At 51.9% G+C, this 14,674-nt stretch overlaps 1 protein-coding gene and 1 pseudogene across 2 annotated transcripts in view; one reads left to right on the top strand and one right to left on the bottom strand.

Moving 5' to 3' along the window:
• Positions 1–5,125, bottom strand: part of SLC47A1 (solute carrier family 47 member 1) — a 37,754-nt gene extending 32,629 nt beyond the window's left edge. For both annotated transcript variants that reach the window (XR_005783982.1, XM_040453067.1), the window contains exon 1: positions 4,978–5,125. Coding sequence is in view for 1 of the 2 variants with exons in the window: in XM_040453067.1 (XP_040309001.1) it covers positions 4,978–5,106 (129 nt within the window). In the remaining variant the exon portion in view is untranslated. The remainder of the gene's footprint in view (positions 1–4,977) is intronic.
• Positions 5,126–13,788: 8,663 nt separating this feature from the next.
• LOC121015830 (regucalcin-like) lies at positions 13,789–14,612 on the top strand (annotated as a pseudogene).
• Positions 14,613–14,674: the final 62 nt, after the last annotated feature.

Genomic DNA, 14,674 nt, shown 5'->3' with positions numbered 1-14,674 from the left:
CCCAATTCTGCTCTAACTGATCATGCTACACAGAACGCCTTTTGTAGTTGGGCAGGGAATGGACATTTTTGTAGGGCAAGTGTCCCGTCCACCAGCAGGAATAGTTACGTTTCTTAGATGAAAAGGCCAGGAAGTCTAGCTGAGTTCAGCTAACCCACGTGAGATGCAGCGTTGAGCCCACTGAACACTTGCTGGGGTCATGGCAGTAACATGGGGTTCAGGTCGCCCAACACAGCAGCCATTTGTGACCTTCAGTCCGAGGAGGATCCTGGCTCCAGGGTTGATGTTTGTTAACCGCGTAATGTTTATATCCTGGTTTTAAGCCCTTTGGGTGAGCTCTTGACCATGGCTGTGGTCCCTACACAAAGGATCACCTGAGGGGGGTGCCTGGGTGGCTCAGTGGGTTAAGGGTCCAACTCTTGATTTCGGCTCAGGTCATGATCTCATGGTTGTTAGTTCAAGCCCCGCATTGGGCTCTGTGCTGACAGAGCAGAGCCTGCTTGGGATCCTCTCTCTCTGTCTCTCTCTTGGCCCCTTCCCTGTGCTCACTCTCTCCCCCTCAAAATAAATAAATTCAACAAAAATTTTTAAAAAATTAAAGGATCACCTGGGGATATTTATCAGAAAGCTAACACCTGGCCCCTAGCTTAAGAGACTGATTCCGGACATCAGCAGGGCTGTGAGATCTGCATTTCGACACCCCAACGCCCACCCCATGCACACCCAGTCAAGACGTGTTGGTCAAGGACAAGATCCTCCCAAATTGTCCCATCACACGGCATGTTGCTGTGCCTGGGGAATTAACCAATTCCGGACACAGGTTTGTTCCCCCGGGTGCCTCAGGGGCGGCTGTCTCCACGACAGCATGACTGGCAATGGCTACATGTAGTCAAATGCACAATAGAAATGGCCAAACTGGGGGCGCCTGGGTGGCTCAGTCGGTTACACGTCCGACTTCAACTCAGGTCATGATCTCACGGTTCAGGAGTTCATGAGTTCGAGCCCCACGTCGGGCTCTGCGCTGACAGCTCAGAGCCTGGAAGCCCGCTTCGGATTCTGTGTCTCCCTCTCTCTCTGCCCCTCCCCTGCTCACATGGTCTCTCTCTCTCAAAACTAAATAAACATTAAAAAAGAAAAAAGAAAGGAAATGCCCAAACTAGTGGGCGGGGGGTGGCTAAACAGTGATGGGTACTAAGGAGGGCACTTGTTGGGATGAACGCCGGGTGTTACGTGGAAGCGATGAATCGCTAAATTTTATTCCTGAAGCCATTATCCCGCTATATGTTAACTTGGGTTTAAATAAGAATTGATTTAATTTAGTTAATTAAAAAAAAAAAAAAAAAAAAAAAAACAAGTGGCATCTGTTTCTTCCTGCCACGGAGGCCCTGCTCATTTTTCGGCCAGACAAACAGAACTCTTGCTATGTGGCCGCTTTGGAAGGGTGCTCTCCAGGGCCAGATGCCAGGGAGGCAATGGGTGTGAGCCTGTCCAGTGTGCCATACGAGACAGTTCTAGAAGGCCCTGGTCTTACCCTCCCCCCCCCCCATGGATGCCTGAAAGCTTACTCCTGTAGCGAGAGGCCAGCACTGGAAGGAGCCTGCGAGGTCGTTGGCTACGGCCTCTTCTTTGACACCCGAGGAAATCCAGGCAGGCAGGCTGAGCCACCAGCCCCAAGTCACACAGCTGGTTAGTAACAGAGGTAGGACGCAAGTCACCGGACTCCCAGATGGTCAACTGGGGTCAACATCTTTGGAGCACCAAGTACACGCCAAGCACTAGGGAGATGGACGGAAGTAACATGAACACCATCCGCTCCATTCCTACACCAATGGAACCTGCCGCGTAGCACAGAAAGATGTTCATCGTGGAATAACACTGCCAGTGACACATGATTGGTGCTACAAAGGAGGCAGGAGCTCCAAGAGCACAGCCTGGGAGTCCGAGAAGGTTCTGGGAGAAATGAAGTTCAGCTGAAACCTGAATGGTGAAGGTGGGCGGTCTGTCTGGGGAGAACGTTCCAGGCAGAGGAAACGCCGAGTGGCAGGAGGGTGTGGGGTCTGAGGCAAGGCTGGGGCACTGAAAGGAGGCTGGGTGAAGGACCAGTGGGAGAGTGAAACGAGAGACTGGAGGGCCTCACGGAGACCAACGAAGGAAGGGGACAAGCTCACACAGCACATCTGAAGAGGAGTTTGGTGGCTCCAAGTGGAGCAGTGGGGCCAACCTAAGAGGGAGACACAAGCTGGAGGCGGTAGTGGCCCAGACCTGGAGTGCGGACGAGGGGAGGTGAGCAGGTGCATCTGGCGGAGAGACAGCTAGGCCTGGGTGAGGGAGGGGACAATGGAGGAGGGTCCTGGACCACTCCCTTCCCCTCATGCCCACCACCCTTTGAGATGCCTCCCACTCTTTTACACCTTCATCAGCCAAGCCTAGATTGTCTTCTGCCTTCTGGAAGCTTGCTCCTGCCGAATCCTACATGCGTCACTAAGTACTGCCCGCTGATTATTTCCCCACTGCCTATAGGATAAAAATCAAACCATCAGCCTGCAGGTCTGGTCTCTCCCCCGACTGCCATCCAGCCTGTCTGTCCAGACGCCACTCACCGTGCGGGGCTTGCTCTGTCGTTCTGCCCTGCAGCCCTAGAACGTTCTCCAGCTCCCTCTCAAGTATTCCTTTCTCCACACAGATGGGAACAAGCTCGCTCAGTTTGGGTCCAGGCGATTCCCCCCTTCTTTTCCACCCTCGGCAATGCTGGGCACAGCCCGTGCTCCCAGAGAGCAGGCAATCCCCCCTTGGGATTATTTTTCAGGACTCTGACTCAGCCTGGCAGTGAAGATAAAATGCTAATGACAAAGACAAAGTAGAAAAGCCCAAGGCTAGGTAGTTTCAACCACCGCCTCCCTCCCTCACAAATACGTTTTCTGCAGAATAAATGGAACATGCACCAACATGTTTTCTGATATGCACCTTGTTCCCTTGCGTTAGGCATATTCTCTCCTTACAGGCCTCATCTGAAGTTCATTTGGAGTGGAAGAGAAGTCAGTCCTAATACCTGGGCCTCGATACTATCTTGGATCCATGTTAATATGACAGGCTGGAAGGGAGGCAGTCAATGGGAGAGACAAAATCACAAAGAGGAGATTCAGACCAGGCATCCTACCTAATTGATGGTGGAGCCTTAGTATGGGACACTGAGTGTGGAAAGAGACTAAATAATGAGTGACAGCACTGTATGACCTCTTTGGGTAAAGCAGTCACATACAAACCCCCACCCAAAGGACTGGAAGGAAATTCCCAAATTGCCTGGGTGGGGAAATTTCAGAGTGTTTTTGTTACCTTCTTTGTCCTGGTTTTCTACTTTTGTCTGTAAGTAATATACATTGGGTAAAGCAGTGGGTACAAACCCCCACCCAAAGGGCTGGAAGGAAATTCCCAAATTGCCTGGGTGGGGAAGTTTCAGAGTGTTTTTGTTACCTTCTTTGTCCTGGTTTTCTATTTTTGTCTGTAAGGAATATACATTGTATCGGTAATTAACACAGTCATATACATGCAAACACACAGGGGTTCCAACAAACACAAAGGGCCCAACAGGTCAACAAGTCAGGCTAGTGCTGATCCCTAGAGACCCGGAAGGTCCCCCTACATCAAGGGAGACCAGGTTTCAATGGGGACCAGAGAAACGAAGGACTTGTCCTGGGAGAGGCTAGGTCTCAGCAAGCCGCCTTGTGGTGTTGTATTATTAGAGCAATAACAGCCTTATAGAAGCCTTTTCTCACAGCAAGTCTGACAGCACATTGAGCCAAAGCCCAGATTTCTATCCTTATTTTAGGGATGAATAAACAAAAGCTAGAAGAGGTTCAGGAACTACTCAAATTCACATAGTCGTTTCCCAACCTGCCTTCTGAGATCAAAGCAGGGAATAGCCCCCCAGATACAGAGATTCCAAACCACGCATTCTCTCTCTCCATTCTCCAAGAAGAGGTTCACAAACACCTTCCTGCTAAGATAGAATTTCATTCCACGGCTTTATCCCTGGCATTACTCTTGCCCCCAGGCACACCACAGCAGGGATCCTGAGATCCCTCAACCAGTGAGGTCACCACGCCAGGAAGTGCCACGTGACCGCCTTAGCCGGTGCAGGTGCAGAACTCCTACCAAGTGGCCAAAAGCTTATTCCCGCCTTGAAACCCCAACTGGTTCTTCTTGTCCAATGAAATGACTCTTACTCGGTTCACTTGAAAACCACCCAAACTGTCAGGAGAACAGGGCTGGGATTACATTTTTCTGTGGTTCCTGTGGCTTTCAAAACCCACATTACTTTTAAATAGACAACGCAGAAAAAGCCCTAACCTTAGAATAAGAAAAAAACCTCAGCCCCACAGAGAACCACATTAAAAACTTTCTACGTCTTTAACACACACAATAACGGGGGAGGAGAGTGAGATACGATGCCTCTGGTTTCCTCGTGCAGAGGGTGACAATAATCCCGAAGGGTCCGGAGATCTAAACCCAAGAGAGACGGGCAATTCACCTTCCTCCTCCCTGCCTCGAGACCATTTAGCCACCTGAAATCCCGACTCGACAGCTAGTTTTCAAGCCAACCAGATTCCCCGAATGTTCTGCGGTTCGGGAACCTGCTTGCTTCGCTGGAATCCTCCCCCAGGGAAGGCACCCGTGGAGCGCCTTTAGGCCAGCGGGTCCCGGTTCCCTCGGGGCTCCCCATGCCCGGGCGGCGGCCAGCTGCGCCACCTGTGCCCGGCGGGTCGGCCCCCGGGACGGTGCAGAGCGCGACCCGGGACGCATGCGGAGGCACCGGGACGCGCGCCCGCGCGGCTCTAGGCACCGAGTCCCCGGGCGCCCGCGCGTCTGCCGCCAGCTCGCTCTGACCCCCCTGCCTCCCCCCTAGGTCACGCGGGGCGACACGCGTGCCGGGCCCCCGACCCGCCGGGCCCAGCCTCCGACGGAGGCTACCTTACTCACCGCGGGGCCCGCCAGAATCAGGAGCGCCCGCAGCTCCTCTCGGAAGCCGGGCAGAAGCTGGCAGCGAGGCCCACGACGCTCGGGGGTGGCCCCCTGGCCGCTCGGCTCGGACACCTCTATAGCCTCCATGCGCCCGGAGTTCTGCGGCCGGAGAGCGTGGAGACGGCCTCCTGGAGGGCGCAGTGCCGCCCCTACTCCAGTCCCCGCCCCAGACCTCCCGCCGCGCGCCGGGAGCCCGCCCGCAGCCCGGGGCCCCGCCGTGCGCGCCCCCTGCCCGGACGCGACCTTGGGCGCCTCCCTTGCACCCCTGCACCGCTGCGGACGCGACTCCTACCGGGAAGGCAGCGTTTGCAAAAGCTCTGGAAACACCCAGAAAACGTTCCGGGGGCTGGGCCCTCGGAGCCGCGGACGCCAGGGCTCGCCCCGGCCCTCCGCCTGCCCCGGGGGTTTCAGGTTCTGAAACGTGCGGCCAGGAAGGACCTCGAGTCCTCGCTCCGGGACGGGGCTGGCGGCCAGCCAGGGGCGCGGGCTGGGCACACGCCCGCCCTGGCGGGCACCTGGGCTTTGGTGGCCCCCGCTCTGCGGAGTGCGCCCAGCACCCGCTTTTGAGGCTGGGTTTGGAATTGACGTACTCCCTTTCCCCCCACCAACTGTGTTACAGAACTTAGAATCTACCAGAATAGAGCGACAAGCCCACATTTCCCAAACAGAACGATTCCCGTTCGGCCGGGCTTCTTGGGTATTTATCCTGAATCAGCCTGAAGTGGGAGAACCAGGACCTTTTCGTCCACAAAGGAGGATTTGAGGGACACCTGCCGCGTGGTCCCCGGGAGAGCAGAGCAACTTGCTTGCCTCCTAGACCCTCCGTTGCCTCCTCTGTAAACTCGGAATAGTTTCTGCACCGCTGGCTCTGGTGAGGATGAAATGAGGTTGTGTCGGTGAACGACGTGCCTTCAGTCTGGTACACGATCCTTGCCCCGCAGACGTTAGTTACCAGGATAGGGTGATTTCTGTAATAGTGGAAATTCCTTCTCTTGCAGAAACGATCCAACTTAAGCAAAGAAAATGGAAAGCATAAAGTTTGGGGCTCCCCAAGCCAAGCAGTTTGGATGCCGGGATTTTAAATCAAGGTCTTTAGTGTTCTCCCTGTCCCCCATCTCTCCTCCCCTTCCCTCGTCTTCCCACCGGTTTTGATTCTCTCCTTGGTTTCATTTTTTTCTACATAGGCAGCCTCTCTTTTCCTGTGCTGGGCAGAGCTGCCTCTGGGAACCCTCACCCCTTTCTTTCACACCCCGTAAACCAGATAATAAGGCCCTCTCTCTTCTAGCTCCAAACAAATAAACAGACAAAAACCAGAGAGAAAACTTGAGTGGTCAGATGGAGGTTTCTTGCCCACTTTTGGGAAAATCATCCCGGGGAAGGAAAAGAGGGTCTAATGTTTGCCTAGACCTGGACCATGCGCTCAGGCCTGTCTCCAAAGGGTTGGGCTCTGTGATTGGTAATAGTCTCACCAGAATTACATGCAGGAAAGTGGAGGAGGAGGTGAGGGTCCCAACCAATAGACAAAAACCCTAGGATATACGCTGACTCTCCAATCACGGCCATTCTTTACTAGTATTCCGGAGTCTTGGCCAATATAACCAGACGTGGAACGGAAGTGTGATATACATGTGTGTGTGTATAGATTTATAGAGAGAGAGAGAGAGAGAGAGAGAGAGAGGCCAAAGCATTACAATTGCAGTTACAATTACACACGATCCAAATTAAGCAAATGGGAAAGAAAGCCAATAGAATTCATAAGGACAAAGTTGCTACGGACAAGTTCTTCAACAGATAATTCCAGTCCTTTACATTGGTAATACCGTATATGAATATACTGGAGGCAGAAATCGCTTTCACAACAGCAACAAAGCCTCCTTGTCATGGGAAGCATCCTTTCTCACTCCCTAAGGGGGCTGTGCACAGTGACTTCCTTCCAAAGGGCACAGTCTGCAACAGTGGGGGCGGGGTGGGGGATTCGTCACTTTAAAGTGGAGAAAACTGGCAACGCTCCCTCAACCAGATGATCAAGGTCACTATCAAAATCATACGGAGAGCATGCACGTGTCTGAGTTCCCTATGGCTGCTGTGACAAGTTACCACAACCTTGATGGCTTGAAACCACAGAAGGTCATTCTTTCATAGTTCTGGAGGCACGTTGTCTCCAATCAAGGACTTAGCAGGATTGGTTCCCTCTTGGGGGCTCAGAGGGGGAATCTGTTCCATGCTTCTCTCCTAGCTCCTGGTGGCTGCCTGCAATCCGTGATATTCCTTCTTTTGTGGCCACATAATCCCAATCTCTGTCTCCACCACCACTTGGCATTCTCCCTGGGCGTCTACCTCTGTGTCCCTGTTTATATAAGGACACCACTCATTCTTTTTTTTAACTGTTTAATTTTAATTTTTTTTATTGTTTATTTTTGAGAGAGACAGACAGACAGACAGAGCGTGAGTGGGGGAGGGGCAGAGAGAGAGAGGGAGACACAGAATCCGAAGCAGGCTCCAGGCTCTGAGCGGTCAGCACAGAGCCTGACGTGGGGCTCGAACCCACGAACCGTGAGATCATGACCAAAGCCGAAGTCAGTTGCCTACCCAACTGAGCCACCCAGGCACCCCTATTTTATTTCTTTTTTAATGTTCATTTATTTTGTGTGTGAGAGAGGTGGGGGGAGGGGAAGAGAGAGGGAGAGAGAGAGAATCCCAAGTAGGCTCAGTACTGTCAGCCCAGAGCCCTGCGTGGGGCTCTGTCTCACAAACCGTGAGATCGTGACCTGAGCCAAAATCAAGAGTCAGATGCTTAACCGACCGAGCCAACCAGCTGCCCCCCAAAACGAATACCTTTCTGAAAAAGGAAAGCAATGGGGAAGAAAAGTAGATCTTGTCAATTGATAATTAGTTTAAAACAAGACACAGTTACGTTAAGACTAGATAACTTGGGGGCGCCTGGGTGGCACAGTCGGTTAAGCGTCCGACTTCAGCCAGGTCACGATCTCGCGCTCCGTGAGTTCGAGCCCCGCGTCGGGGTCTGGGCTGATGGCTCAGGGCCTGGAGCCTGTTTCCGGTTCTGTGTCTCCCTCTCTCTCTGCCCCTCCCCCGTTCATGCTCTGTCTCTCTCTGTCCCAAAAATAAATAAACGTTGAAAAATAAAAAATAAAAAAATAAAAAAAGAAGAAAGAATTATCCGTTCTTTGAAGGTTTGACGGCATTCATCTAGAAGACTGGCTGATGCCTTTTTTTTTTTTTTTTTTTAGGAGCTATATTTAGTTTGAAAATAAGAAGAAAAAAAAGGGGAAAGTTTCTGTTTCTTCTGAGGCTGCTGGTCTATTCAGATTTTCTACCTCTTCTTGAATCGATTTTGGCCAATGATAGACGTTTATAGGTTGTGGTTGTAACACATGACCACAGATTTACTTGGCTTGAAACAAGAAAATGTAGCCAGGGCCCAAGGGCGATGAGCACCTGACTCCAGGGGGGGGGTCACAACCGGACCCCGTTCGGCCACGCACCACTGACAAAATCCAAAGGCAGAGACGAGTGGAGGTGACACGAGAAACGGATAAAGCCAACACCAGGAAGACAGCAAAGTAGCTTCTCAAAGACGTCGCCAAAGTGCCAGGAAAAAGCTTCCAGGGTTACCCAAGGAAAGTGTGGGGCAAAGGTTGGCGGGTACCGGTGGGTGGGCAGTAATGATCGGGTCCATCAGTGTCTTGGAGCCAGCCCCCACCCTCCCCCCAGGGTCTCACTGGCTCAGGGCTGTCACTTAGCACTCGCTCGAGGGGGTAGTTTCGGTTTTCAGCACCGGATGCTTTGCCCGAAGGGTCTTTTGCCCGAGCTAGGAGATAAGCCGGAAGAGAAGAACTTAAATCAGTCACAAAGTTTGAGCTCAAAATGGAGGTAGTTGGAGTCTTTCAAAAACGTTAGTATTTTACCGAGGTCACAAGTCTGCAATGGGTTTTGTGGGGATAAGATCACGATGTGAGCAGGGCTGCGATCCTGCTGGGGGTTCTGGGGGGGGGGGGGGGGCCATTTTCTCACCTTTTCTCGCATCTAAAGGCTGCCTTGGCTCGTGGCTCTTTCCTCCATCTTCGAAGTCCATGGCTCTAACCTCTGCTTCATCGTATCTCCTTGTTCTGACCTTGACCCGCTTGCTCTCCTCTTGTAGGGACCTTGGAGGTTATACTGGGCCTACTTGATAATATTTGCATGCACGATCCTTAAATGAATCACATCTGCAAAGTCCCTTTGCCACGCAAAAGGGAACGCTCAGAGGTTCTGGGGGTTAGAGTATAGACGTCGTTGGGGGGCCATTATTCTGCATACCATACTCGCTGGGTTCTCAGCACGTGCCTGGCTTTCCGGTATTCTTTATTCTGAAGAACTCTTCATTATAGAGTGGGTGATTTCTCAAGTAGCCGCTTTTTAGAAAAGCTATGCAATATGAGTCAGAGCATGAACGGGGGAGGGGCAGAGAGAGAGGGAGACACAGAATCGGAAACAGGCTCCAGGCTCCGAGCCATCAGCCCAGAGCCTGACGCGGGGCTCAAACTCATGGACCGCGAGATCGTGACCTGGCTGAAGTCAGACGCTTAACCGACTGCGCCACCCAGGTGCCGCAGGAAAAAGCTTTTTTAAAATTGCAATGTTGTGGGGCGTCTGGGTGGCTCAGCCGGTTAAGCATCCGACTTCGGCTCAGGTTGTGATCTTGCGGTCCGTGAGTTCAAGCCCCGCTTCGGGCTCTGTGCTGACAGCTCGGAGCCTGCTTTGGATTCTGCGTCTCCCTCTCTCTCTGCCCTCCCCCACCCATGCTCTGTCTCTCTCTGTCTCAAAAATAAATAAATGTTAAAAAAATTTTTTAATTGCGATGTTGTACTTTATAATAAGAAATGTATACTGTGTTTGGTGTTCATTCCGTTTCTGGCCCAGAGCCCCTAAAACCATTGGAATTCCCTAAGTGATAGGAGAAATCGAGAAGTCTTTTTTTGGTGACTTTTGGACGTCACCTAAGGGTGAGAGCTGTTTGCCACTTGAGCCAACTATGTGATTAGAGGCTTTTGGTTTTACCCCCAACCTACAAGGAGGGGAGAGGGGGTTGGAGGTCGAGTTCGACTGCCAATGGCTAATGATTTAATCAATCGTGCCTATTTAATGAAGCCTCCATCAAGACCCCAAAGGGGATGGGGTTCAGAGAGCTGCTGGGTCGGTGACCAGGTGGCTATTCGGAGACAGTGGCCCTTGGAGAACATGGAAGCTCCCCGCTCTTTCCCACACCCCTTGCCCTGTGTGTCTCCTCCATCTGGCTGTTCCTGAGTTATATCCCTTCACCCTAATAAACCGGTAATCTAAGTAAGTAAACTGTTTCTCTGAGTTCTGTGAGCTGCTCTAGCAAATTAATTTTTTAGGGTAGGGGTCACGGGAATTGGATGGTATTGGAATTGGAATTGGAATTGGAATTGACTTGAACTGGAGGATTAGGGACACCCTGCCAGTGTCCGAGAATTGTTTGGTGGGTGGGGAACCACCCCCAACCCACACACACACACACACACACACACACACACACACACTGGAATTGGGTGCAGAATGCTTCTTTTTTTTTTTTTTAACATTTATTTATTTTTGAGACAGAGAGAGACAGAGCATGAACGGGGGAGGGGCAGAGAGAGAGGGAGACACAGACTCTGAAACAGGCTCCAGGCTCTGAGCGGTCAGCACAGAGCCCGACGCAGGGCTCGAACTCACGGACCGCGAGATCGTGACCTGAGCCGAAGTCGGCCGCTTCACCGACTGAGCCACCCAGGCGCCCCCAGAATGCTTCTCATAAACGTACACACAGAGAAAGAGAACAAACCACCTGTTTTAGTCACTTCACCCACAGGTCAAGAAGTAAAACACAGAACCTCAACACTAACCGGCTGGTTGAGCTGCAGCTGCTATAGGGCTCCTCTCCGTGCCAGGGAGGGAAAATAGCCACTTTTCCTCTTAAGTGATTTGAGCTCGTGCTGGTGTGTGCCCACAAAAACGTAACGGGGCTTCCCGGGAGGTATCGGAATCCCCAAGGTAAATGAAGAAATAACCTAAAGATCCGAAGTCCTGTTGGCTCCCATCTGACGAGGCTCTCCGAATGGTCCGACCGTGTATCTCCCCCACCACTCCCTGCCATGGAGGCGTAAGTAGCTGTATGCAGGTCAGAACCAGACCCAAACCAGACTTGGCCAGGAATCAGACATAACCCGGGACAGAAACAGAGCCAGAAGACACATAGAAGACACGGGGTCAGGGGCACCTGGGTAGCTCAGTCGGTTAAGCTTCTGACTTCAGCTCAGGTCATGATCTCGCGGTTGATGAGTTCGAGCCCCGCGTTGGGCTCTGTGCCGACAGCTGGGAGCCTGGAGCCTGCTTCGGATTCTGTGTCTCCCTCTCTCTCTGCCCCTCCCCCACTCGCCCTCTGTCTCAAAAATAAACATTAAAAAAATTTTTTTTAATAAATAAGACACAGGGTCAGTGAGAGCCAAGCTTTATTGCTTCATGAGATTCTTGCTGGGCTGGGCTGGGCTGGCACCAGCCATTCTTCGCGTAGAAGCAACAGGCTAGAGCAACGGAACCTTGAACAAGGCAGAAGGGCCCGTAGGGAACCCCCCGAGCTGAACGCAAACAGGCTCATTAAGTGACCCACTTCGAAATCGCCACAGGCCCTCACTGACCAATCACAACCGGGCAGTGGGTAAGATTAACCGAGAAGGAAAAATTCCATGTTTCCATGCTCCCTCACCCCACCCTGAAACTATAGCCCCTCACTACCGCGTCGTGGCAGGTGGTCTCTCCTTTGCTGTCCTGCCGCTGCTCTCTTGCAGTGTATTCAGTAAACTCCCATCTCTCTCGTTCTGCCTTGGGTGAATTCTTCCACTGCGGGCACCACCGGCCCCCACCCAATCGGGACGCCCCACGCTCCAAAGGGCAGTTTTCTTGGGTCTGGTGGTAAGCACTCCCAGGGTTTCAGTGGTGACCAGAAGACCCAGAAACACACGCGTTTTCAAGTTTATCTATTTATTTACAGAGAGAGAGAAAAAAACACACGCGGGGAGGGGCAGAGAGAGAGAGAGAGAGAGAGAATCCCAAGCCCGACGCGGGGCTCAAACTCACAAACTGCGATACCGTGTCCCGAGGCAAGAGTCTGACGCTTAACCGGCCGAGCCACCCAGGTGGCCCGGAAACCGATGCATTTCAGACAAGAGAAGGAGGTTAAACTGCAGAAGTGTTCCCACGTCAGACTTCAGAGATGGATTGTCAAATAAGGAAACACTACAGGTATTTAAAGAGGAAACAAATAAAGTCAAGATCTCCAAGGTTACCAAGTCTGTCCGTGACGCTAAGTCAATGAATAAATAAATTTCACATGAAAATCATATCCATAAAGTTGGTGACACGTCTTCAGACGTCAGCATTACAAAAGTCGAGGGGCAGGATTTTAGGTCAGGAAGCATACAACTTAGAGGACTCAGGTCTCCCTGATCTGGGGAATCCAAGTGTTTGGTTTCTGATTTGCTCCTGCCTACAAGATGTCCCGGATGCACTTGCCATGTTAGCAAAGTAGCAGCCTTGCTTCCCTCAGGAACGTGAATCTGGGAGCCCTGATGGATATGCCTGAGCCCTCCCTCCCTCGGGCTCCTCCCTAGCCATCCCTGGTCCAGTTTGGATGACCCTGCCTCTCACACTGAGGAAAACAGTCTAACGGATCTGATACAGACAGCTTTCTTCTTCTTCTTGCTTATATGGCCGATCTTGCCTTCGCCCTTGGAAGTTAGATGTTTCAGGAGAATCTGTCTGAGAGCAGATCTTCCTTCAAGCTCTCCTGACCCTGCTGGGCCCTTTATTCACATGCGTCCTCAGCTCAGCAAAACTGGCTTCACTTGATGAGGAAACCACCATCCACAGAGTCACTGGCCCCCAGTTCTCACAAACTCTGATGCCCCTGACTCCAAGGTTCCTTGTGTTTTTCACCATATCCCCTTAATGTCTTCTTGTGGGGTTTGTGAAGGTGAACAGGCTCTTTAGCTAACTGGGGTGTTGTTTTTGGAACGTAGGTAAACTGTGTTTTCAGCATCTATGATGCTTCGAGAGGCTTTGAGTGTATTTTACGCCATGTGGTGGTCCTGTGTCTCAGCACTTACAGAAGAAGGGAAAGTGGATTTTGATCTTAAATCAAGAGTCAGACTCTCGACCAGCTGAGCCATCCAGGCGCCCCCACCCTATCATCTTAAAAGTAAAATTTAAATGGTAGAACCTCATCTCACCTACAGTGGGAAAGCCAGCATCCTTCCCGATACTATCTTCAAAAAGGCCTTCACGGTAGGTTGGAGAACCAGGGTTGGTGATTTATTCAGGCTAACCGGGGGCCACCCCTTGAAACAGGATGGAGTACAGGCTGTGGCGGAGAAAGAGGTGTGGGCAACGATCCATTAAAAAGCACTGTGGTTGAGCCAGCTCTCCGAGGGCCACCAGCACCAAGATCTCCCCCGTGACGATGTCTTCCATTAAGATTAAGTGCGTTTTGGGGGCACCTGGGTGGCTCGGTCGATGGAGCCTGATCGATGGATCAGGTCACGATCTCACAGTTCGTGAGTTCGAGCCCCGCCTCAGGCTCTGTGCTGACCGCTTGCTGGGAGCCTGGAACCTGCTTCAGATTCTGTGTCTCCTTCTCTCTCTGCCCCTCCCCCTGCTCACGCTTCGTCTCACTCTGTTTCTCAAAAATAAATAAATGTAAAAAAAATTAAAAAAAAAAAGATTAAGTGTGTTTTGCCCATGTACGGCCGGTACGACCAATCTCCAGGGCGGGAGGAGGCGTCCAACGCGCTGGTCTTTGTAGAGATTTCTGCAAAAGAGTTTTGCTGGTGGGACTCGCTCAGCAAGCAAGCACAGCAAGTGATCGTGGATGTCCAGTCAGCTCTGCGGCCCTTCGCCAGTCGGGGGGCTATATGGCCACAGTCGGAACAAAGTTCTGTGCTTTGAACTGGGAAGATCAGTCAGCAGTTGTCCTGACCACAGGAGAGATTTAGCTGGCACCGTGGCTGAGGAAACAGCCCCAGAAGTTCTGGATGGCACCAGGGGCCCCTGGAGCCCCTCCTTCCTGACCGTGGGAAAGTCCTTGGGCCATGTGGACATCTCCAACGGATCGGATGGATCCCTGGACCATAAAATCTTCTATCACATTGGCAGCCTGTCCTCCGTGGATGCCTTTGACTGTGACCTGCAGACAGGAAAGATCTCCAACCACAGAAGCGTTTACAAGCTGGAAGAAGAGCAAATTCCAGATAGGACGTGTATGGATGCTGAGAGGGAGCTCTGGGTGGCCTGTTAACATTGGAGGAAGAGTGATCCGCATAGATCCTGAGACAGGGGAAAGACTCCAAATCCTGAAGTTGGCCTGTTGATAAAACAACTTGCTGCTCCGGAAGGAGGGACTAGTCTGAAATGTAGGCGACCTGTGCCGGGATGGAATGGACCCCGAGGGTCTATTGCAGCAGCCGGAAGCTGGTGGGATTTTCAAGATAACTGGCCTGGGGGGGGGGGGGGTCAGAGGAACTCCTCCCTATCCCTAGACAGGCTTTCTTTCTTACTGGAGGAAATTTCTCTCTCTCTTTTTTTTTTATTTTTTATTTTT

This window comes from Herpailurus yagouaroundi, unplaced genomic scaffold (genome assembly GCF_014898765.1).
Source record: "Herpailurus yagouaroundi ecotype Mexico unplaced genomic scaffold, PumYag 208, whole genome shotgun sequence".
Taxonomy (NCBI): Eukaryota; Metazoa; Chordata; class Mammalia; order Carnivora; family Felidae; genus Herpailurus; species Herpailurus yagouaroundi.
This window is presented reverse-complemented; position numbering and strand designations above follow the sequence as displayed.